The sequence below is a fragment of the Athene noctua genome, chromosome 3 (genome assembly GCF_965140245.1).
Source record: "Athene noctua chromosome 3, bAthNoc1.hap1.1, whole genome shotgun sequence".
Classification (NCBI taxonomy): Eukaryota; Metazoa; Chordata; class Aves; order Strigiformes; family Strigidae; genus Athene; species Athene noctua.
In genome coordinates, this window is record NC_134039.1 from 40,255,664 (window position 1) to 40,282,613 (window position 26,950).

At 37.2% G+C, this 26,950-nt stretch overlaps 1 protein-coding gene across 2 annotated transcripts in view; it reads left to right on the forward strand.

Annotated features, from left to right (window-relative positions):
- The first annotated feature begins 6,139 nt into the window (after window positions 1-6,139).
- Window positions 6,140-26,950, forward strand: part of MGAT4C (MGAT4 family member C) — a 32,340-nt gene continuing 11,529 nt past the window's right edge. Inside the window, exon 1 of one of the 2 annotated variants that reach the window (XM_074901479.1) lies at window positions 6,140-6,227. In XM_074901479.1, coding sequence (XP_074757580.1) covers window positions 6,159-6,227 — 69 coding nt within the window. In that variant the 5' untranslated portion in view covers window positions 6,140-6,158. Of the gene's footprint in view, window positions 6,228-25,873; window positions 25,921-26,950 lie in introns of those variants that run through there. The other variant, XM_074901480.1, reaches the window with a different exon arrangement.

Here is a 26,950-nt window from a genome sequence, read left to right on the forward strand (position 1 = left end):
AAGAAATACGCTCTCATATTCACAATGTGCCACTTACTGTAGCACTCTCTCCTTTATACAGTTGTTTAATATTGCTTTCAGAATTAGGGTCATCTGATTTACTTTTGGTTAAACAATTACTGATTTGTTAGAGGTTCACAGTAAGATTTTCAGCTAGCTTTACACATTTAAATAAGGCATCTAATTTAGAAGCCCACTTTTTCTGATATTTCAGTCTAGTCATTGGAAAGAGATAACACACTTCAGACTGTGATTTACCTTCCTTTTATCTTCTTCCCACCTCTTATTTCTTCCCAGGTGTGACCTTTTAACTGATTTTGAGGATGTGATATGAGGATGTGGTTTTACTCATATTACACTGGTAATACTGAGTAATAATTATTAGTTCCTAAAATATAGATTACTGAATATTATTTGCATCTTAATTGTATTACAGATAATCTTCCCATTGGACTAAACTGTTAGTAATTCCCACAGTCACTCCTAATAAAATTGATGAGATTAGAAAAGTGTATTTTCATTTCCTGTCTTTCAATTTCTGGCTTGGTCCTTCAAATGGTAAGACATTCTGCTAGGAGAGTTTTCATGTCTCTCTTATGAGCTGTTGTGAGATGACTTTGCACTGAAGATTTCAGTTCCTGCATCTGATAGCACAAATGAAATGTTGTAAGTGGTTTTATTTCTTTTTTTATTTTTCATATTTAATGTTAGGTAACATAATGGTAGGTTTTGTTCTCTGCTAATGTCAGAGATTACAGCGTGAGAGTTTCAGATTAGATACTTGGGGAAGAAGGGCAGTGCAGCACTGGAATGGGCTACCGAGAAAGGTTGTGGAATGTCCTTGGAGATTTTCAGGCCTTGGCTAGACAAAGCCACAGACGATTCTGAGTAGGAATTGACCTACTTGAACTCCATAGACCGCTCTGAACCAGCATTTCTGTCATACTGTGATAATGCCGTGGCTCAGTAAAATAGAAAAGGTAAAAAGAGTCAGCTGCCATCACAAGGGTTGTACATCAGGATAAGCATCCTTCAGAATTACAGCCTTTAGACTTCTTGATTTCCAGGAACTGCTCCATAACACACGAACATACTGTGCTAAAAAGGGATGATGAGAAAGCTGATCAATCCTCGTATGTAGGTGATAGATTAGAGAGAGGTATATCACAAACTTCAGTCTGTCTATTTTCATGGCTTATTTTGGTCTGATAAGGAGTTGCACCACTGCTTGCTCAGGGCTGTCTGCAAATTACATAGATGTGTCCTTGTGACCTGAATGAAACAGCACAGCCTAGGCAGGACAAACAAGGAACTTGATCTAGAGATTTTTCAAGCAGTATTTAAATCTCATATATCACTATATTACCATCAAAAGGTGATTCATGGTCATGTGCTAATAGACTTATAACATATATTTTTTCTACATAAATTCATTGCTTCCTCTTTGCCATAGGCAAATACATTATTCCCACTGTACCTCAGCATAACTGATAGAATTACTACAGAGCACAGCACAGTGCTTCTGTTCTTATGCAGATTTACCAACAAAACTATTTTAAACTGCATGGTCTTCTTAAGTGTCTTTACCCTAGTGAATGCTCCTTGATGCATTACTGAGATTCATCAATGAATGCAGAAAAAGAATTATTTCCTTTTTATATTCTCTCTAATGCTGATAAATCAAAAATGTTGATAGGTTAAACTTGAAATAATAGCCACATCCTACAGAAATCTGCAGCAAAGGAAATGGATGTTACTTTATGGAATGACTATATAAAATTAAGTGTTTAGGTAGAGATTAAAAAAACCTCCTACAAATAGCATTCATCATTTTTTCTCTTAATGAGAATGCCATCATACTTGTGTATGCTAGTGCTATTTCTGCTTTTCAAATAAAACACTCCATGCAGGGATCAGTGTTTCAGGTAATAGTGAGCAAACTCAATACTTTGCTGTGACATCTCTGTTGTAGTTTGCATCTTACCTCCTTTTTGATACAGATGAATTCTATTACTGTGACCTGCCTGCTTAAATGAAAGATACATTTTTCTTCGAGACTGGGGGGAGCAGTGAGGGACATAAAATATTAATGGTGAAAGCTTGGAGAATTAGATGTATCTGTGACTGTAGGTTTATCTTGTTGGCAAGGCATTCTCAATCTAACCCATTTCTTTTGTGTGATCTCCATCAGAAATGCTATGCTGTAAAAAATATTCTGTCTGTTCAGATTAAAATATATTTTTTTTCATACCAGATAAAGGGCCTGAATTTTTTATTTAATGATCCAAGTTTATTTAACAGCTTTATAAATTTTGCAGCACAGTTTTGTTGTTCAAAAGCAGAGCTGTTTACCGGTATGCCATTTCCTTTTATTTCTCCTGCTATCACAGTATTCTGTAGAATTCTGTTCCTTACATGGAGCTAGAATAATGAATAGAAGAATGGAGAAAGAAAATTATAGCTTTATTTGTAATCTTCTGCCATGACAGGGAGAAGACATTTAACCGGCTAGTATTCATGATGGTTACAGTGAGTGCTGCTGGAAAGGTGTTAAAAGACTTTCTAGTTTTTGATTAGTCCCTGTTATTTGGGGATTGAAGGGGAATGGGAAGTGATCATGCCCTCTTCCTTTCCAATACTTTTTTTTTTTTTTTTTCCTCCCATGTGTTTGGGGCTTGCTTATGTTAAACTAAATTGAATCAAAGATTCTGTCCCTGGGGGATGACTGAGTGAACGTTTTCTTTGGTTGAGTGATATTTTCTTTTATCTTCCTTGTTGGACTACCTCAAACTTTTTGATTTATGTCTGTTAGTTAGCTGCTGTTAACTTGTGTTAGTGAATTAGAAGCAACTCTTGGGTTGCAGAGGCAGCCATTGTTTTCCAATTAATGTTAACCTGTGCCTTAATGAAGATAGCAACATGCATAGGAATGGGTATCCTGACTGCAATCAAGAATAAAAGGAATTACATTCATCAGGTCATGCTAAAAGTCCATGAAGGACAATAACTTGTTTTTATTTTCTGTGACAATGTGGATTTTTACATCCTTGACAAATTAATTGTATAGCGCTAGGAAGATTTTTAATTTTTCCCGCATATTTGAAGCATGCTGCATGCCATGCATTTGTTATTTCCATGTTCTGTTCTTTACTACTGTGATGGGATTTTATCAACCTGCTTAAAATAAAATTTGGAGAAAATGGTTCTGCTTGTCTAGACCCCTCAAAAGCTACAGTGTCTAAAGAAATGAGTCATCTCACCAAACTTCAGTGTTGCAAAAGTGGAATGAATGGAGAGAAACAGTTTGCCTAGTCAAAGTATCATTCTTAAATAGCTATAGTAGCTTGGGTTTCATTACTTTATAATGACTACCTATGTAAGTAGCTTAGGTTACACGACTAACGCTTAGATGACTAAAACCACAGGATTAATTCTTTCCTAACAGTTCAAAGCACTGCTGTTTCTGTTGAAATTACTGTCGGCTGGCTTCAGGATACTGCCTTCATGGCTCAAAGTGTGGGATGTGGTGACACAGGAGTTTACTCTTGGGTTTATGCCTTGTCCAGACCAGATACTACACTGGTAACTCTAGTCTGTCTTCTTTATTATCCTATAAAAAACATTTCCCATCAAAACTCCTTGTTAAATTTATACTTCTACCAAAAGGGAGGACTTGAATCTCATGATCTTCTAGTCCCAGACTCCCTCAAATTCATTATCCAATATTGTCTCCTTTCTATTAATTTCTATAGCTCCTTGGAAATCAGCAATTTGACAGTCCTCCAGTCCCTGAGGTACACCCAGGAGGTTCCAAAGCTGACGTGGTTTCTGGGCCCCACACATTTTTCTTTTTGTCAGTAGTTTCCCGCATGTGCTGATGCTGGCTTGCTGAGAGTATTTCCAGGAGTCAGGAGTGAGGAGTTTCTGGTGGGACATCAGCAGGACATCCTGGTGCTCTACTGGAAATCCCAGTCTTGTGAAACATTTTTAACACTCTGCTTTCCATTCTTGTAACAACACTTTTCTCAAAATGTTGGAAAAGAAATGTAAGTTTCAATGACACTTGATACTGTGTAAAAGACACCATAAGATTCCTCTTGAGGTGACCAGAAATCCTACTGCACAGCACAGTTCTGTCCTGTGCCCAGTGAGCCTCGCTGATCAGAGCTAAGGTGGCAGTGGTGGATGAGAGCACTAGGCCATGGTGTCTAATTGGTCTCATCCCCAACAATCTCTCACTTTTTTTACCTTATTTTTTGTCTATTAAAAACTAAAAGGAAAAGGAGCTTTCTTTTACTCTCGAGTAAAATGAAATACCAAGTTATATGTTTCACAAACACAAGAAGAATCAAGCAGTTTACTATGTCATGTTGGCTTTTTGCAAAGTGTTAAATGAAATCACACTTCATTCACACTTTCTAATTACCAGTATGCTGCATGGAGGAAGTCTTTCAGTAATTAACCTTTCAGTTAATCGAAGTACATTTTCTGCTTCTCTCCATCTTCAACCTATTTTATGCTTTTCCTTCTTTTATTTTTTATCTTCTGCTTTGTGCTCTAGATCTTGCCTTTGAAATAATAAGATCAAGACCCTGATTCACAGCTATCAAAATTTTGAGCTACACTGTCAGATGACAGAGCAGGGTAAAGCTTATTATAATTCTAATAATTCTGAATTAAAATATCACTTTTAATATGATAGAAAAATAACTCGCGTGACTCATTTTTCTTGGCTAAAATCATGTACTCTCATAAAGATGTTCTGCTTTTCATTCAACCTCAGAGGTGATTCATTTTAGAAATGTAGAACTCTTTTTGTAGAGGGGCATAATTGTTCCTTATATATACAATAGAACTTCATGAAACTGAAAACTGAGCTCACATATCACCTACAGATTTTCTCTTCACTTGCCATAATGTTCCCATTTGTTAATCTGCATTTCTTAGAGACTAACTTTTGTCATTGTATTCTATAAAAATGGAGCCATTTATAAACAAAGTACAGTACAAATAGAAGGCTTACAAGCCAATATATGATTTTGTGAAGTTTTCTAAGCCTGCAGAATAGACAGGTCAGGTGAAAAACCTGAGAAATAATTGTCTGTTTTATAAAGTAGCAAAAAAGTGGAAACTGTTTGATAAATGTAGTCTTCTGGAGCAAAGAACACTATAGACAATTTCTTTTTTTCTCTTGTATCCCCTTAAGCAAATATAGTAATGTAAGTTGTAATAGTAATCAACTACATGGCAGAGACTAAATGCCAAAAGTCAGCCTAAATGGTCTGCTAGTTGACCTGATCTTTTATCAAGATCTCTGCTATATTAATTAATCATTACCTTGTGTATATGTGTTCACATATTTTTTTCTTACCCTCATACAAACACTCGGGAAAACCTACAAATGAACTTCTGAAGAGAGGGAGTCCTATTGGGAAACAACATTGACCTACTTCTGAGAGTCTCAGTATTGAGGGGTTTACCAATGTGCAATTTTCAATGCATATTTTTTCCATTCAAATAAATTGTTTAGGCTATTTAGAAATTTGGCTAAAAAACAGTGGTCAGCTTTAACATGGAGATCATAATTAACAAAATTATGGGTCACAGTGGGACACCTGCCTTCCAGTTCTCAGCAAGAGGAAATATGGGTTTAGTTTGGTGTCAGTAAGAAGCAGCTGAAATCAGAGTCCCCTCCAGCTTCTGAGAACAATGTTATCCATTGGGTTGCACTTTTAGAATTAAAAAAAAAAAAAAAAAAAAAAAAAGTATTCACTTTCAACAATGAAAGGTTGAAACTGTAATGCTGAAAAACACAGTACAGGAAGATTCAGACAAAAGCTTCATCTTGCAATGTGGAAGAAGATTTTTCCCAAAAGCCTCATCTTGCAACATGGAACAAAACTTTTCCCAAACCTATTTTTTGAAATCCTATTTCCAAGTTCTATTTTCTGAATTAACAATGTATTCAGGACTGATAAGAACTATATGAAGATTACTGCAAATGTTCATACAACTCCACTTTTTATATATATTTGCTTCAGTTAGGCTTACACTTTTCCATGTTGTTTTATATGAATATTCTTTTGACTAAATTTAACAGATCCAGCACTATGCAAAATATGGATTTTAGAATTCAAACTGAAGCAAGAAATGTTTTGATGCCTATCAACTGGACAAAAAACCACTTTTTGACATGTCTGAGAACTTACAACAAACATGAAAAAATGGTAAGTATTTCCAGGGAACAATTTTAATCAAGTCAAAGTCTGGAAATAAAAGTCATTACAAGTATTTAAAATAGCTGAATTCATAATTTATTATGTCTCTTCTCCAAACAAAAAAAAAAATCTAAAAATAAGCTAAATGTGTTAGATAAATTATTCATTGCAAATTATTTTCACAGCAATAGCTAGGAAGCAATTTATTTGTGGTTTCCACACCTGCTTAAAGTTGGAACTGTCTTGTCATGAATCAGCCCCTTCCTTCCAGATTAGTTTACACCTTTCCTTTGGATATTTATATTCAGCAGTATAAAATGTTAAAATACAAGCTGATACTAAGCAAAAACATAGGTGTCCCATATTTAATTTCACAGACTGCTGTTGTGGGTTTATTTGAAGTGTGAATTAAACTAGTGCTATATTCAAATATTCAAATACAGTTGAATAGCTTGTTGCTGCTCTAACTAAAACACCTTGTCAGCAAATACTTTAGGAATATGAATTTTAACCATACCGCTTTTGGTGGAATATTTCAGAATGAATAGCGTTTTTTCCTAAAATTTTAAAAAGTAACTAACATAGTTTTAACATAATGAGCTATTTGGAAAAGTATTATCATAGAATTATAGAATCATAGAATGTTTTGGGTTGGAGGGGACCTTAAAGATCATCTAGTTCCATTCCCTGTGCCATATAGCATATAGCTAGTGTTCTGACTGTTTTCTGCATCAGGAAAAGGTCTTTTACAAATTAATATTATGGTTTTATTCAGATATAATGCAAATATCACTGCTAACACACCAGTAAAGGGGCTGTAGTGCTGCCTGTTCAAAAGCAGCTTGCAAATAACATCCCGGAAAATGTACTTACTGATGTGATGCACTGATCTCCAAACATTAGCTATGAAATCATGAGAATCAAAGAAACCAGTGTAAAAAGATTAAGGGGTTTTTTTGTCAATAGAGGCAATAATTTTATGTATTAATTTAATTATGCCATAGAATGAGCAAATAAAGAATAATGCAATAAAGATTATAGGAAATTTGTGTGGAACAATAAAATAAAATGCATTCAAATATGATTATGCCAGTACAGAATAAATATTGAAAATGAACAGAAAGTGAACTGATTAGGCCTCAGGAAGATCTTGGACATCTCTAGGTGGAAACATCTGCCTGAGCAGACATTTTATTTCTGTCATAAAATCTCTTTATTATCCTAATAATATACAGGATACTACTATACACAACGGAATAAGATAATATTACAGAGGCATAAGATAATATTACAACAGGCATAGGCAACTCAGGAGGTTCCTGAAATGCACTGATGATAACTTCCTTCTCCAAGTGATAGAGGAGCCAGTGAGGAGAGGTGATGTGCTGGACCTTGTTCTCAGCTACAAGGAGGGTTTGGTGGGGAATGTCAAACCCAAGGGCAGCCTTGTCTGCAGTGACCATGAAATGGTGGAGTTGAAGACCCTTAGGGCAGTGAGGAGGGAATCACTACCCTGGATTTCAGGAGAGCAGATTTTGGCCTCCTCAGGGATCTGCTTCATAGAGAGTAGCATGGGATAAAGCCCTGGAGGGAAGAGGGGCCCAGGTAGAATAGTTAATATTCAAGGATCGTGTCCTCTAGATGTGGGAACAATGCATCCCGACAAAGAGGAAGTCAGGTAAGAATGACAGGAGGCCTGTATGGATGAACAAGGAGTTTCTGGACAAGTTCAAACATAAAAAGGAAGCCTACAGAGGGTAGAAGCAAGGACAGATAGGCTGAGAGGAATATGGAGAAATTTTCTGAGCAGCCAGGCGTCAGGTTAGGAAGGCAAAAGCCCTGAAAGAATTAAATCTGGCCCTTTAAATATTTTATACAGCTCTATACAGTCCATGATCCCTCCACAGTTATATACAACTCTGTGGTCTTACATATGACCATCCTGAGTAGAACAGGTTTAATTTATTACACATAATTGGACATGAATATGTGGTGGTTTGACCTTGGCTAAATGCCTGGTACCCATCAAGTCGCTCTATCACTTCCTCCCCACCTTTCCCCTTTTTTGTCAACAGGGCAAAGAGGGAAAAGAAAATAAGATAGGAAAAAAAAAAACCAACCCTTGTGGGTAAAACAAAAGCAGTTTTAATATAAGCAAGGCGAAGCAAAGGTCCCCGCACAGAAGCAAAAAAGCAAACAGATTTATTCTCTCCTTCCCATGAAGAGGCGCTGTCGGGCCTTCTCAGGAGCAGGGCTCCCATACGCGTGGTGGTTGCCTCGGAGGACCAAGGGTGACCCCACCCCCTTCCTCCTTTCTCCCAGCTTTGTACTGAGCAGACGCCATATGGTCTGGAATATCCCTTTGGTCAGTTCGGGTCAGCTGTCCTGGCTGTGTCCCCTCCCAAGATCTCGCCCACCCCGTCCCATTGGGGGGGGAAATGTCGGCAAGAGCCTTGGTGCTGTGTAAGCACTGCTCAGCAGTAGCCACAACACCAGGGTGCTACCAACACCCTGCCAGCTCCCAGCATAAACCACAGCACCGTGAGGGCTGCTATAGGGGAAACCAATTCCAGCTCAGCCAGACCCAGCAGAGCATACAAGGATGCATTACATTCATCCTGTGAGCATTGTCTTCGAATCATTTTTCCTTTGGTTTACAAAGCACTACTGCTGAAAGTTCCTTTAAATAGTTGCAACTAGACAATCTGAGTTTATGGTTTTTTCCTAAGTGAAAAATCACAGATTCTAAGAAGCAGTATTTTCTTTCCTGACATACTAGCTAAAACATGCAGGGATATATTTATATCCATAACCAATGACACATTCATTTTGCTGCTTAACTAGGCAATAAAAATGCACAATGGCATTTAAAGAATAACTTATCATGCTGAATTGAATCATATTTTACCAATGAGTCTCACTGTTATGCCTGTTGATACATGTTCTGTACTTGGACTCTCTCCCATAACGAAAAAAATTGAGTGTGAAAACAGGCATTGGATCAAAACAAAATGGAAGGATCTATTTAAATAATTTACATTTCTGCACTTCTTTATAAGTCATTTCACACTGTAAGCCAGTATAGAAACACAAACTACATTTTCATGTAGTTTAACAGAAACAAGCGATAAAAAAGCACTATGAGCTACTGAGCTACAGAACCTAAAATATTCACGGGCAAAAAAAAGCCACTAAAATGCAGATAATGTATAACCTGGAATTTATTTTTAATCATCTTTGGTTTTGTAGATATGCCAATGAAAAATAACTAGGCTGTTTACTGCACAGAAACTTGCTGGAATATACTGCCTTTAGGCACCAAACTGTCTAACCTTTCAAGTAGCACTTTGAAATAATGTATTAACATAGTTAAAGGGAATCCCAGAAAGATATAATTTCATTTATTTATGTTACAAGAATATATCATACTGGTGTTACAGGATTTGTACAATCAGAGGTCAAAAGAATATTGGAAGCCTAGGCTGATATCTAACTATAGTCCAGACGTATTACAAAGTGACACAGAAAATGGTGGTTTTATATGAGAATTTCAATGATCATTAGAGCTCAAACACTATATGGTGTAAAAGTAGTGGAAACTCTTCTATCTCTCCTCTGAAACTCAAATTTAAAACCAGCTACACACAAGCTGAACAACAAGATCCTGTGTCGTACTGTGAGCTGATAGTACCTGAAACTATAGCTGCACTATGGGTTTTGGTTTCATGCTCTAGAAGTCATCAGAAGACCAGGAAGCAATCACAGCATCTCCCTTGTCATCTCAAATCTCTTCTTGAATTGTCTATCTCCAAAATTCTATGCCAAAGAACTCTGCCTGCAAAGATTTCTAAGAAGGTTCTAGTATATAATATAAGTCCTTCTCAATATCGTATCTACTTTCATCAGTGACAACTAATAGAGCCAGAATTTTGTGGCTTTTCTCCCCTTGCTTATTCTTGTTGTTAAGAATTTATATAAAATTAACAACTGGAAACTTAGAATGGAAGAAGCCAAATATCTGCTTGATTTTCCAGTTGCAGGGAATTCAGACATTTTACTCTAATTTACTACAGCTACGTGCTTGAGTCACACATTTCTAATATACAAATCACTTACAGTGTGCTTGCTTGACTGCACTTGCAGCTACAGTTAGTCCCATTTCCCTCATCCACACACACAAGAGCCAGTCATGGAATTTGGTTGTGAAATATTTACATTTCAAAAATATTGATCATCAACAATACTGTGAATAGTTTCTTTTCCCAGATCGTGTCTGTGCTTGATGAAGATGTGTTGTCATTCATAGCCCCTAGAGCTCCAGTTAAAAATTGTGTGTTCTCACACAGCTTGCTTCTAAGTAAGTTTTCAGTCATGAATTAGTGGTGCTTCTGAAACTCTATAGACATCATGGCTCAGACCACCACCTCTTACCATGCGGTGTCCTGCCTGGCAGAAGCACAGCTTTTCGAAGCCTGATAGTATTGTGCGCCCACATCTGCGTTTCCTCCTGCAATTATTGAGTAACTCTTTACTTTGTGCACTGGGATATTGAACACATTTCTGCTTAGTTGGGTTTTGTTCACACATCTTCTAGGATTTTAGCGTTTTTTCTGTTGATTGTGGGGTTTTATGTTTTGATGTTTGGGGGTTTTTTTCCACACTGCATTTTAACACAGTTAAGACTTTCAGACAGGCTTTTGATATTAGAAAAGTTTTAAGAACACTTTAGGAAATACAACTGAATATACCATCTACTGATAGACTACTGAGTGGTAGAAATGGCAGCAGACCAGTGTTTATTCCAGCTGTCTTTAACTATATGAAACTTGGGGATCTAGGCTAAACTAATTACGTAATTATTTCTATAGTCAGTAAATAAAGAGGAAGACACTCAAAGGAGCATTCATTCCTCTTTTCAAATGCTATCAAGGGAATTTAAATGAATCACCTTTGGGAACTGTTAGTCGGTACGCATTGACTGTATAGGAAGCGTAAATCAGCTAGTTTAGATAAAACAACTAAAGTCAAGTGGCATAAAATGTTATTCTATACATAGAGAAGATAATAATATGTCCTAGAAGAGAAAGTTACAAGTTTAAACTGACATAATGTGTCAAAAGGCTAGGATTCAGTCTCACTCTAAGTGTAGGGAACTGAACTCTGCCCTCTGATAAAGAAGCAAGTTATATCGGTCAGTAATAGAAGGGTTAAACCCCTTTTAATACATTTTTTACCTACCTGAACACTACTACACCTCTACAGGGAAAAGAGAGATGAACTGGCTACATTGCTTTAAGCTTTCCTTTTCCTAGTGCCAGATATACAGAGGATGATACAGAATTACTGTCACAGAGTCATTTTACAGTTAGTTTCCAAAAGAATTAGGTTTCATCAGAACACAGCTCACGTTTCTCTTGAAGAAGGTGTGTTGAGGTCCCTGGCATGTTCATTGGACCTTTGCTGATTTACGAGCTAAAGACACTCATCAGGAGAATTTCTCAGCAATTTGAAATCCTAGCAACAACCAATACAAGCTCTTATGTTTTACTGATGAGAATGATAAGTTCAGCATGTAGAATTACATTAGGAAAACCTTTGGAAAATCTCTTCTAAATTTGTACTAATTTTTACAGGTATCTTTGGTTCTATAATAACATAAGAAAAAGAGCACTGATTTTCATTATTTTGCTAGGCTGATAGGACCATAAAGAAGTGTTGGTAAATCAGTAACTTTAATGTAATATAGCTCATGATTTTTAGCTCAATACCTAAATTATTTTTAAAAAATAAAAAGAACCCTTTTTAAATTCCCTACACCTTAATATTATTGTTCTCTGTCATTTCCAACTACTATACAGTAGTTTTTAAAAAATGCCTTACTGATGTAGCAAAAAATTTGGTATTACATTCTACACACTAAATGGATGTTAACCGTTACAATGCTGTCGTGTTAAATGAGAGATACAGAAGTCAACTGAAGATTCAGTGATCTTCAAACAAGTCCCAGAATCCACAGCTTGAAAAATAATAGAATAGAAACAATGGAAAAATTCCTGTTCTGGAAAATACTTTTCAGGTAAAATGACAACTTGTCATGTGCTGCTGGAAACAATTTGGAGCACATTCTCAACAGTTTTCTTACTGCTGACTACCAGTTTTTGTATGACACTTAAGATGTAAGATTCAAATTTAAATCAAAAACTGAAACAAATTCTTTCTACTGCACAGGTATGGGGTTTTTTTCATCCTAACACACTTTGAAAAAATATCATACTGTGCCACTTTTTTTGACAATCTGGAGGTCAGACAATGACATCCATCCATTCTGACATATATTAACAGCCAGGCAACTAATACAGTAACTAAAATTTATCAATTTCTTAATATAATAAAGTGCATTTTCTGCAAATGCTCTATTCACTCACATCAGAACCTTTTGTTAGAAGATTACTATGGAAGTATTGTTCAGCTCTTTTGCCGATTTTACTGGCAATACATTAAATTAATTTCCCCAGGCTCAGTCTGTTTTGCCTGTGACAACAATTGTTAAGTGAGTTCCCTGTCCTTATCTTGACACACAATCATTTTGGTCATATTTTGTCCCCTGTGCATTTGAGGAGGGGGAGTGACAGAGTAGCTTCATGGGCACCTGGCAGCCAGCCAAGGTCTATCTACCACAACAGGTTCTTGAGCAACTGGTTCTATGTGCCCCTGCTTGAGCAGGAGGGTTAGACCAGATGACCTCCAGAGGTCGCTTCCAACCTCAACCCTTCTGTAATTCTGTGAAATAGACCTTAATTATTTGGAATTCTGAAATTATTTGGAGCTCTCAATCATCACTGCATCATATAGCATTTCTGCAAAATAAGTATACTTGTACAACACAGTACTTATCTAAGCTTTGCATCTTCCACCATATTTAAGGTCTAGATTAATGGGGTATGTTCTGTGTGAGGTTGGAGTGAACTGAGTTGTGGATTTAACACAGTGGGTCACTTTCTGCTTTGTGTAGAATTGAAGGTTTGGGGAAAGAATCAACAGAGTGATTTCACATACTTGGTCTTTTCTGAGGTTCAGGAAATGCTTCCTGTAGAGCAACTGACTGAGGTCCACAATAGATAATTTTATCACAAATATTTGTCACTTGTTCTTTTCACCCTTGTACTCTGAAGCCAACAAACGAAACCCCAGAAAACATTGTTTTATGAATGTGTTATCTGCAAATCTAGTATATAGATACCAGAGAAATTCTGGTTGGTTTTACTTCTTTAAAAATAACTTTATCTATTCAAAAAAAATAAAAATAAGGAGGGCCAGATATATCGTTTTTTCTTCTAATATTCAGGTTTGAGATAAGTTCTTGAAGGACTCTAATAATTCTTGATCGACCACCTTTTTAAATGAAAACACCGCATTAAAAACAAAAATATGCTTAAATTAAGCTCTCATGTATGTGAATAAGCATTCTCTTTTTTTATCCATTTTCAAATGCTTATGAGGTTAAATATTTGTAAGTCTATTGTGTGATATTTTTTCTGCTCTTCTAACATTAGAAAGATGGAATTTGTACCACCTATCATACTACAAATCTTTTCCTATTGGCCTCTGTTTAACTATGATCTGCTCATTATTAGCCTCAATTTGGAAAAAAAAAAAAAAAAAAAAAGGAAAGAAACTTTAAGTACTTGATTTTAAGTTCATTGAAATCAATTGGACCGTTTACTTCATCTAAAAGAAAAGAATCTCTGATATAACCATTTTTACATTACCCCACGTTATTATAATATTTTCTTTAATAGAGTGTTTCTTTTTTTCAATTTTGGATTTGATTTTTTTCCAAATTCTCAAAATTCCTTTGACCTCTCTGGAATTTAATGAAATCCATATAGAATGTTCATATCAAAGAATATTTTGTCCTTTTCATATTTTCATTCACTGCTGTGTATACAGTCCAGAAAAAAATTAAATAGGCTGATTTAATTAATCCCTTCAGTGATATTCCATGAAGGTAAATATTCAGCTGAACCTTGGATGCCCAATAAAAGGATTAAGTTATCCCATAATTTTGGGGCATGGTGGATAACACAATTCATTTGTTCTTTCCTGGGATTTTGTGCATCTCAGGAGTAGTACAGATGCCAAGTTCCTCCTTTGATGTACATGGTTAACAGTAAGGAACTAAGATCTACTAGAAAATGAGTTTACAAGAACCTCCATTTTCTTCGCATTTTCTTGTGGTTTTCTTTCCTTCATTGGGTAGACTCCAATCAATCAATCAAAAAAAAAAAAAAAAAAAGTCTTTTTTCTGCAAAGGCTCAAACATATCAGTGGCCTAAACTGGTGCTTCTGTAAAATAATGCTCCATTCAATCTCTTCATTGGCATAGAGATTCACTCAAGAAATCAATAAATGAAACAATTTTTCTGCAGTTATATTCTACATTTGGTGTTTCATTTTTGCACATACACTACTGTGACGTAGATAGAACTTTGAAAAGATATAATAGTCCTTAACACAGGAAGTGAAAAACTGTATCTAAGGAGTTAGTGGGTTTGTGAATTTGCTCAGATGCAACTTGCTAAGCAGGTGTGCAAGTGAGAAAACTTAGCATTTCTGAATTAATTTTATTAATATTCAATAACATTTTTTTATTAGTTTGGCTTAGAATTTTGTAGTTCCAGAGAGCCAGGAAATAATGTTAACACCTCCATTTTCTACATATCTAGCAGATACTTTTTTGCATGTATTTACCATACTGGTTGTTAAGTTTGGAGTTCTCCAGCAATAGGAAGCCTATGACACATTCTTTCTTCACCTGTCTGGTGAAGTCATTATTGGTCCTATGGGTGTAGTTGGAAAGTACTGAAGTAGATAATATTCATGTCACCTCATTTTAGCTGTGTAAAAACTGAAGTTCTTGATCTTGTTCTTGTGCTCTCTCTCTCTCATTAGTGGAAATAACTGCATTAATCTTGTTTCAAATGCATAGGAAAGGTATGTTACCCTCTGGAAGTTGCTATAACTACTTGGTGACTACAGAAAAAGCTCAAACTCTAGTCTAAATAGTCTAACACTGAAAAGGATAGAATGAAATCAGACAGTTCTCACTTTTGAAGGCCAGTAAGATCTTAAAAACTTTACAGAAACTATTTTGACCAGCTGATATGCACATACACCTTGAGTGTTTATATAAAGTTTCCAACAGAGTTTAATTATTTAGATTTAGGTCAGGAAGATGATACCAGATTTCTATATCAGTACCTTTAATACAGATATTATTACTTTAGTAAAAGTAAAACTAGTCCTCAAAATGCTTTGATGGGGTCTGTTAAAATCTGAGATCACACCAATGCCCTGTTTAAGCATTGTTTCTTTTGAGTTATCTGGCATCTAGCATTAACAGTATGAACTATCCTAAATTTATTCCAGAATCTAGCAAGAATGAACCCGAAACTTCCCTAACTCCAAGAAAGGACTTGTAAATCTAAAACTGGCATTTCATCTTCAGTGGGAAAAAAACCACAAAACTTTGATCCAAAACACATCACCATACAGTGGACAATGCAGGCACACATAGTGTTGGGGTACCTGATGTCTTACACTAGTGTAAAGACCTTGAAGCTCCTTCTGGAAAAAGAAGCTGAGATTCAAGGTCATGGTTGAAATCATCAGCTTTCCAAGATCTTTGGTGAATACCAAAGGCTACACAAAAGGTACCATATTACTTAGTGGAGTTAAGAGAATTAAGGTGAATGATGCATACTGTAGATGCCCTACCTTTATTTTGAAGGATCTGTATGCATCTTTGTCCAACCAAAAGTACCTGGCAAGATCAGAATGACGGTTTAGTTACTGCATTGAAGTGAAACAGCTCTTTGCCTTAATGTCCTGCCATACAGAGAATTTATTCCACCTAAAATCAGATGCTTCTTTTGAATGCATTGTATGAACTGAGTTTCTGATCTTGGCAGGTACTGTGGGTGAGTCAAACATACAGACAGACCGTAGATTACTTTCCCCATTAACACAACTTGAGGGCATGAGTCCACTGTGGCAGTTAAGCCCTTTAATAGGTATCTCTTTCAACTTTCAAATATCCTGCAGTAAAGCTATTAGGATCCTACTGTGGGGCATGCAGGTAACAGTCTGTCCTCTGTGTTGTACTGTGATGTATCTATTGAGTGGAAACTAGCAGCAGGGGGAAGCAGCAGAGACTGATACCTAGAGTTAGAGAACTGGCATGTGAGACGCATAAAGGGAACTGTCTTGGGATAGACAACCAAACTGAAGTTTTTTAATGGGGGATAACTTGCAGCAGTCTACTGCAGGCAAGGTATGCCAGCCATAGTGTCATGGTGGGGACGATCTAGGATCTGACCTTGTGTTATTGTCAGAATTGGGACATTTCTGTTCTCAAGAAAGGTGTAGGTCTATACTATAGGTCCACACTTTAGAGCTAAAGACAGTGGCTTATTGTTTATGTGCTGTACCTAAAAAGGCAGCAAAAGGGACAGAGAAATTACTAAGGGAAAATGTGAATGGAATTCCTCCCTCTTGGTATCTTCAAGTCAGACATCTTAGGCTGTTTTGGTAGCGAGTGAAGAGAAATGGGCGTTTTTAGGGCACAATTCACCTGATGTATTTTAGATAGTGACTTTTTAGTGAGATGAGTCACAGTGTACAAATACTTATTTTTCTGCATTGGCTGTAAATGGAGCCTAAGTGTGACTAGCTCAGACATTCACATCATAGGTGTCTGTGTCTGGTCAAATGAATGTCACTCTAAGTAAAGAACAACTCTAATGAGTTCTCAGACAATGAGGCCTACATCCAATAGACATATATCCCAGAACTCAGTAATGGAGGATTGGACTGAAAGTATCATCTCAGGAACTAGAACTTCATGCCTCAGTCAACAACATTATTACGTGTTCCTCTGTTATAGTCATTCCTGGGAGCTTTGTTTGAAAAGATTCCATCTCCCTTGTCATTAAGGGTCACTAAATCTGTTTATACCATAATTAATTAGAAAATCATAGGGCACTGGAGATTTTAGGAGCATTTACAATAGTGTTTCATATCATTGCTGAGTTAGACTGGTACTTTCCCTGAGCTCTCTACAATATCTCTGGGTGAAAGAAGCCTCTACAAAAGGTGATTCAGAATAACATTGCAAGGTGTGCTAAAGGAATCAGTCTGAGAAAAGTGGTATGCATGCCATCACATAAGACTCACTATAAAACTCATTTCTGGATTCTAGGAGCTATGTAAAAATAAGAGAGCTAGTGTACCTACAAGGGGGCAAAGCTAGGAATTGATACAAAATGTAGAATTAAAAGTCAAATTATTTTTTAACCTGTCATGGACATTTTATATCTATTATTTACATTTTTATTTTATTTAAGATATTGTGGATATTTTGTTTGTTTATTTTCTCAGTAAAAATACTTCGCTATACTCCTAGTATGTAGGACTGACTAAAAGTTTAAATTAGCAATTGGTCTTGTTTGAAATTTACTTTCAAAGGAATGTAAATTTTTTAGTGAGGGGCTCTTTTACTGTACTTCTTTTTCCCCAAACTCCCAAATTCCCTTTCCTTCCCAAACTATGCTGTAGTTACTGGTATTGTGAAAATGAGAAAAACAGATGATGAAAGTGCACACTCAGACTTACTGAACTTAATCTTGACTATATTGAAGAAAGTTCCTTCCTGTCCATGTATTGTGTACAACTGAAATGACTGTTTTACTTAATAACCATATCTTTATAATCTTGATATAAGACACAGAAAATGAAAGCCTTCTGCCACTAATCCAAAGTAATATTTTACAGTTTCTTCAGATGAAAGGTGGGTCAGAAGTTTGCCTTAATACACTCAAGAGAAAATCATCAAATATGATTTTTAAGATTTATTCATTCCCTGCTACCAAACTGTGTTTATTTAATTAGTTTTGGGAAAAATAGAAAATTGAAAAAAAACATATTTTGCCATTAGAAACCCTGACAATAAATAATATTTTATTGCTGTGACTTGAGTGTATTTATAATAAGTAACATACAGAATAGTGGAAAAGGTCATTTATGTCTTTATTGATCATTATGTTTGTCATATGCTAAATATAAGAAAATCTATTTACCACACCTGACAGGTTGGCCATATCATCCAGCCCTTTTGTTGATGTTTTTTCTTTAGGGTTTCTTTTTTTTAAAAAAAAAAAAAAAAAGTGGGGGGGAAAGTGTTTTGCTTAGATTACAAAATTATCTCTGGCACAACCTAACAGATAACACCAAACAATGTTAGTAAGCAGGTAACTTGAAGCTGGAAGTGAAAGAAAATAAGGATCTTCTAAAAAAATTGGAAACAAATCTGCTACAAGGTGGAGGTAGTAATCCCTTCTCCTTCCCTACTATCCCTTTGAATAATGGTGCATCAGTTTAATGTCATGAGGCTCCAGCTGCTCACTGGATAGCAGACATTTCCACAGAGAAATGCATGCAGAATATGCAGGCTTTGGTGAGATGCTCCCTACCCAAATGGAACTAGTTTTACTTGACAGGTCACAGAGATAGAGGGTAGCATGGTCTTTGTCACTGAAATCAGCTTTAGAGAAGTCCGTGCACTCACAGAGATTCCATGCTACTCACCTTCATGGATCTGAAATGGCTGTTAGCTCAACTTGTAGCTATTCATCGGAGGCCTCTTTTCAGTATGCCTAGATCCACTTTTCTGAAGTCTATGAGACATCTGATGATTAAGGTTGAAATCATCATCATGGCAATTGCAAGCTGCTAGGGTACCTGGTCTGCTTCCTTTCTGTGAAGCATTTATTTACAATGTCTCTAATCTAGCATTAACGCAGAAGGCAGAAGCAGTGATGATACTTGCAACGACAGCTATTAACCCCTCCCACTACAGATCTCACTTAGGTTGTGTGTCCTAATTGCATTATAATGCAAGATAACATTGCAGATTTTATGGTATCTCTAAAACTGTCTCCATTAGTTATACAATCAACATCAATGAATGTAATAGATCGAGTTTAGACTAGTCCATAAATAGCAGAGTCCACTGAACAGCAAAAATAATTTTAATTATTTCCTGTTGTTGTGGTTTGAACTCGGCCAGTAGCAAATCACCACATAACCAGTCATTTACTCCACCACCACCACCCTCCAGCACGGTGAAATAGGGGAGGGACAAAAAAAAATAAATTCATAGGTTGAATTAAAAAAAAAAAATTAGTAATAGTAACAAAACAACTGTAACAATAGTAAGTCCAAATTGGTAATATACACTGCAGTTGCTCACCAACAGGTGGCCAGTGCGCAGCCCACCCCCAGCAGTGATCCCAGTCGCACCAAAATTCCCACTGCACCAACCGAAAAATGGAGTTGAGAGTGCACACGTCTCCTTTATATACTGAGCATGATGTCACATGATATAGAATACTCCAATGACCAATCCGGGCCCAGCCCTCCAGCTATGCTCCCTCTCAGCCCAAGGAAAGTTAACTGTATTCTGGCAAAAACCAGGACATCTGTTAAAAATCAAATAAATGCAACCAAAGCTATTGTTTTTTTAATCCAGTAATAGCTTCAGAGATATTAGTTCAGTTTCTGTTAGTAAATCTGGCTGCAGAATCAGAGCTAAAGATGACAAATTTTGGATGTGTCTTGTCCACACTGGATTGCTTCTACTGAAAAGAAATTATGATAGCAGTATATTTTGTCTGTGACACTGTATGAAGTTCAGCACACAAAACATTTTAAAAAATTAAGCAACAAATGTAGCATTTTATAAAGACTTGCTTTCACTTTATAGATGATTATTGATCAACACTTACTGAAGTTGTTAGGGGTTTTTTTAATAAGAATAAACCAATTATTGGTCCCACACACCCATACACAGTTTTCTAAGCCTCCTCTATAGAATGAGTTATTTTATTGATCAGGAAGCTGCTGTCTGGGTGCTCAGTGGACAGTCTTAATGAAACACTTATCTTAGAAAAAGATTAGTAATATGGCCAGTGAAAACCAATTTTCTCACATTTAATCTCCTAATCTATTTTACATTATTTCCCAGGGGTACCATGAACTTCACAGACACATGGCTTTGTGCAAATAATCAATTATATGGCAGAATTTTATGAGTTTGAGAGCGGCTTTATAACAGCCACCTTTCTAAATGGACTTTTCCCTCTTCTGCAAAAGGTAAACCTAGTGTAATTAGAGGTTAAAGGACCCAGCAATACCATTTGTTAAAAAAAAAAAAAAAAAAAAAAAAAAATATTTGGAAGTCACCCAATAAAACTTATTGCTTTTAGATCCTGGCAGGAAACCCAAAATGCACATTATTATGTAAGCTCTCTGAAACAACATGTAAGGATGCCATGTTAAAACATCTTTCAATACCTGACATAGGTCCATTTTATACTACACAAAGAGTATCTCCCCAAAAGTGCATACTTATCATAAAAACTATTATTTGTTTTTCATCATATAAAACCTCTCAGGGTTGTACACCTCTGGTAATGCCACCTTCTGACAAGCCACAAACAATGTGAAGCAAGAAAAGGATGGAGGAGGATTACCACAAATCAGTGCCTAGCACCTTTTGGGTTAAGGTTATGTCAAATGATTGGTCCACATCATTCATACACATATACAACTGCATGGAGGCTCTTTTTTTTTTTTTTCTCCACGTCAGGACTGCAAATGACTAAATGATTGTAGAAAACACAAAACTGGGAGGAGTGGCTAATACACAACAGGGTTGTGCTGCAATCCAAAGGGACCTCAACAGGCTGGAGAAATGGGCTGACAGGAACCTCATGAACGTCAACAAGGGAAAGCTCAAAGTTCCGCACCAATAAAAATCCCATACATCAATATGTGCTGGGGGACACCCAACTGCAAAGCAGTATAGCAGAAAAGGGCCTGGCAGTTTGGTGGACATGAAGTTGAAGAGCCAGCAATGTGCCCTTGCAGCAAAAAAGGCTGTGGGAAAATAGTGGAAGATTGGCAAGGGGTATTGTAAACACGCTCAAGTGACTTGCACCTGAGGTATTGAAAAATACATATATCATACTAATTGTTGTTTAGCCTTGTGTGTTTGGCAAGCCGAACATCTGTGTTTAGATAACACAGGCCTGTGATAGACTTAGAGGCACCCTATCAAACATCCTTGAGATTCTTGCCCTGCTGTGGGAAAGATCAAAGCACAGTGATATACAGGCAAAACCAGCAGGTTTGGTGATCCTCTAGCATGGACTGAGCTCCACACTGTCAGTGTCCCTGCTTGTGTGCCTCTGCCTGGGTGCTACTTCAGAAATCTCCTGGTTGGCAAGGTAACGAAAATAAATTTACTCTTTGCATTTCATCTGTGGTTTTATGATTGTTCCTGTGCTGCCTGTGCTGGCTCACACAAATGCAAATAGTATCATGGGCTGCATTAGACAAAGCATTGCCAGCAAGTCAAGGGTGGTGATACTTCTCCTCTACTCAGCGCTGGTGAGGCCACACCTGGAGTACTGTGTCCAATTCTAGGCTCCCCAGTAAAGGAGAGACATGGACATACTGGAGAGTCCAACAAATGGCCACAAGGATGATTAAGGGACTGGAGCATCTCTTGTATGAGGAAAGACAGAGAGAGATGGGACCATTCAGCCTGGAGAAGAGAAGACTCAAGCGGAATCTTATCAGTGTGTACAAATACCTGAAGGGAAGGTGCAAAGAAGACAGAGACAGGCTCTTTTCAGTGATGCCCAGTGGCAGGACCAGAAGCAATGGGAACAAACTGAAACACAGGAGGTTCCCTGTGAATATCAGGAAACACTTTTTTACTGGGAGGGTGACTGAGGACTGGCACAGGCTGCCCAGAGCAGTTGAGTCTTCCTCCTTGGAGATATTCAAAAGCTGCCTGGATGCACTCCTGGGCTCCCAGCTCCAGGTGACTCTACTTGAACAGGGAGGTTGGACCAGGTGACTTCTGGAGGTCCCTTCAAATATCAACCAGTCTGTGATTCTGCAGTTCTGTGAAAGAGCTACTCACCTTTCTGTTATATGAGGCTACAGGATGTGCTGTAGAGAAAACCATGGCCAAATTTAGCCAGGGTCAGATGAAACTTTTCTCATTAAGCCTAGTTGGCTTTGGTCAGACACCTACATTGAGTTTCTTTTCACCACAAAAATAAATTTGTCTATTTCTTTGTGCAACTCCATTACAGCAGTGATGTCCAGGGTATTTGATTATGGCAAAGGACAAGCTTTTAGCTATCAAACGCAGGTAAGAGACTGTGGGACCTTGACGCAAAAGTTAGCTTACAGAGTAAGTGTTGCTGAGAGATCAGCTCATATAGTCTGTGCTTTGGGTGAAGGGACAGAAATCTGCAGGGATGTCTTCAAACTAGGGTGTCCCTCTAGTTTACTCAGTTTGATGACTAATAAACTCAAGGAATTTGATTTGCCTGATAGCCTGTAGTATGTGATAATGCTTGTACTCACATACTAATGTACTGCATGCTAATTGTCCATAAAATTTTAGCTTGCTGTTGAATCTATCAGTGCTTGTATCCATGTCTTCCTTTAATTCATTGATGAGTCAGTAAATAAAATCTATTGAGTATCTATTTAACTCAGTCTCTATCCTCATCTTTCTAGAACATCTTTCCTCTCAACAGTTCCCAGTACTATTTTCAATGCTCAAGGATATCTGCCTGTATTTCTAGGGCAGCCTAACCCCCCACTCCTGAGCTTCTATTCTCACTCTCTCTGAATGTTACAGTGAGTCCTCTCTTCCCTTTTTATGCCTATGCTATTTTATTTTCCCCTTTGCTTTGTCTCTGTGGAGCAGAACTTCAAGGCTATTTTGGATACCTTTGTCATTTTTTCTTGCCTTCCAGGCTCTTCCACATGCCATTAACTTATTGTCTGTATCATTTTTCTAAACCCCATCTTTTACACTACAACTTACTTGATAAAATATATCCAGTGGTATACACAGCCATCCATCCAGTGATGGATTAGATAGTGTTTTACCGTCTAAGTCAGTATGTCTTCACACATCTTAGTCATCTCCTCCCCTTGAGTAGACTTGACTCCTCCATGCCAGAACAAACACATTATATTTTCCTCAGAGCACTATGGCCAAAGTAAGTTTTGAGACTCCATTTTATATCACTCTGAAGCTGTCAGACAAGAAAGACACTTTACCCTTCAATACTCACATTGAATTTAAGCTCTTTTCTGTATTGTTTGGTAACTTGCCTTGGCTGAAGCATGTTTCCTCCCTGTTTTGGATACCAGTTAAACTCAGACACCAGGGTGAAAAGAGCAGGCATATTTTACTAGTGATAACTAAATAATGTAACAGTGTAATACAGAAAGCATGCAGTAAGAAAAGGCAGAATAGTGCACTTAAAGCAACAAACAGGAAAATATGGGGTAATGCATCAAATCATTACTACACGAGAGAGAGAATAGTGATTAGAAAGATCCATCACCACTTGCATACGTTACCGTCATCCAGACCCGCAGTGGCTGGGCAGCCCCGGTTACAGCGAGGGTTTGCAGAGCCTGTCCCGGCAAGGGGGAAATCCTACGTGGTGCATCCACCCATAGGTGAGGCTTCCAAAGTCGCTGTGAGCGGGTCCAGCCTTATATACCAGAGACTGACAAGCCAGAATAGCTGGCACCTTTGTTTTGAGTGGAAAATTTCTGTTTTCATTCTCCTGTTGGATTCCACCCAAAGCCTGGCCAGGGCTCGAGGGGGAAACCAAGGGAGTTTCTAACAAGGCCAAATACGTGGGTTTTCAGCCTTGAACAAGGCTAAAGAGGGAAGCTGAATACATTGTCTCAGCATTTCGTCCTCACTACTGATTATATTCTGTCTAAGATGCATCTTTCACTAGTGAGCTTACACACTTTGTTAATGATTACATGCTAAGTTAGCAGCTTCATCCTGGGGCCTGTTGTTCAGGCTTCAGTATTTCAATGCTTTAGCACGTTTTACATCAGCATAAGTGGGTTGTTATAACTTAGTGCAATACCTGCTAGCACAATGTTTATCAGTTATAAAATACACAGGACTCATCCATAGGTCAACTCTGGCTTGGGTCTGTTGTCCAAGCCTTAGCACTTCACTCCCAAACTCTCATCTCTTTCCCAAACTGTTGGGGTCTGTATATATCTGTATGCTACATCAGTGCTTGAATTAATCTCTCACTTTTTGTGGATCAAGGATCAATATGCCTTTCAAATTCTTGGTTAAAACCTACCTCTTTTTCCCATCCTTTATCAGTGTTAATCTTGAGTAATCTTCCTACTTATATACCTCTTTTTTAAGTTTATGTATCTAGAATATACATTTCAGAAGACATAATAATCTTTAAACCATTGGTTTTGAGCATATGGAGCTACACAATGGTAAGTCATCAAAAAAAAAACCCCAACAACTTATGGACAGTTTAAAACCTGAGATCTATGTCTGGATTTGTTAGCCTCATCCTGAAATAAGCCTTCCTTTCCCTCAGACCAGTTTTTACTTCCCTGCTGCCAGGGAGCAAACATCTTGCCTGTTAGCCTTAAACATTTTAAATGTACTTTCAGGCTTTCAGTGAGACAGACAGTGAATCTTGCTGTGAGTCTATCTGAGCCCTATGGAATAGACTATCCATTAAAATTCTCTAGATCACTACCAACTGTAGCTCAAATGTGTATTTGACCCACCTAGTGCTTGTTTTTTTCATCTTGTATAAGAAGACCATGACACATGCAAAATTTAATAATAACCGTGTAAAAAATTTATATTTTTCTTTCTTTTCTTCCTTTTTTTCTTTTGAAAGTGTTTCCTCTGCCACTTTGAAAAGGGGACTGAATGCAATCCTTGAAGCATCATGTGCAGCCTTCCAAAAAGGAAAGCTGAAAAACAAACTGAACAAGCATTAAGAACTGCAAGTAAAGCAATTCAGTTACATAATGGTGGAACGGTATGTCACAAGGCTGAGGAATGAAGTACCTGCTTCTGAGTGTCTTAGTCAAATCAGGGATTGCAGTGAAGTTCACAAGGGATTTAATAACCCAATCATGGGTTTTTGCATGTTATCTTTGTATTGGTTAGTTAAGGATAAATCAGTAACTTGGGTTGGCATACTTAAGGGTAAAGAAACACCACAGCACCTTTTTATGTATCTGTTTGAGGAGGAAACAGATCAGGAAAGTGAACAATAATCTCTGAAAGCAGGACAAAGCACAAACCTGTACTGTTGTCAGAAAGTGATGAATTAGAAATGGTTCACCACTGTGTGTGTGCATGTTTGTGGTCTGGAGAAATTATTATGGGGCTGGCAAAAATGTTTTCCTCTGAAAAGAGGAAAATAAGGAAAAAAATCTAGTTTTGTCTCATTTTTTTCCTCTTGGGAACCGCTACACTGACATCAAAATTGAAATACATTTTAAAATTTTAACACCTTTAAATCTAAATATTCTAATTTTATATTTTGGTTTCAATGACAGCTTATTAAGAGCAGACTCTTACTGGAAGGTCATTCAGGATTTGCTTTTAAAAACATTTTTAAAAATTTTTTTCTATGTGTTTCAAATTCTGCAAGAGAAAACATTTCATTATCATGTGAAAATAAATCTTGGCCTTTACACAGCTTTCACACCTCTGCAGATCCTATAAAGAACACTTCACACTGTAAAGGTATGTCATTGCACTTTTTAGTTCACTGTCTTTTCATTGATTTACCATTTTAGAAAGCCAAAATAGTTACAGTTTCATATTACTATGTAAACTGCACATGTATGTGTGATAGCAACACATACATGTGCATAGGGGATCTGACGTGTTAAGAGTGCTCTCTGAAGAGACTGAGGAAAACAATACAACTCATTTAGAAAAGTGTTGGGATTCTAGAGGGCTTTCTGTGAGAGAATGGACATGTGAGCAATCCTGCATGAGAACAAGACTGATAAGAGCCTCAGCTGAGCAAGGTGTTGGGATGGAAGAGGAAGTTCCACAAGGCAGGAAGCCTGGCAAGGCTGATGTGGCACCTTTTATCCAATCATAAGAAGGTTTAAAGCACGGGCTAAGTTAACTGTCCAATCTTGAGGACTTGTCCTGCATGTTACTCACGTGTGTGGGAGAACATTATAAAAGGGCTTTCTTAGTTGTAATAAACGGGCATTGCTTGATCACGTTGGTCCTGTGCGTGCTCAGCTCTCCCGCAGAAAAGATTTACAATTCATGCGTGTTTATTAGTACATTTAACTGCTTAATGCCAGCTTTATGAAACAAATTGCATTTATACCACCCTGATAGTTACTTAATTGTGCATGGATAATGAAGGCAGAAAATCTTCAAGCAAAGCTGTGACTTCAGAATTTAATTATGAATTGAAGCCTTTTCTTCAATATCAAAGTCTTATTTTTGAGTAATGGTGACTATTCTGCTCAAATTGTCTTAAAGAACATCAGGGGTCTCACTGTGGGAGGTTCCAAGGCTGTTTTTCAAAAGATGACTGACACCACCCACAAAAGGGGTAAAATTTACCTTCTTTTTCCCTGCAAATTTTACTTGCATAGTGTTCCACAATGCAATGTTACAGATTGGAAATGGAGCTGCAAGAATCAGAAGTTCTAAGAAGATATAAGCAATTTCGTATGTATATATGTATAAGCCTGTGCACATTTTTAGATAAAGCCTTACAGTGTAAGTACAACAAATAGTACCT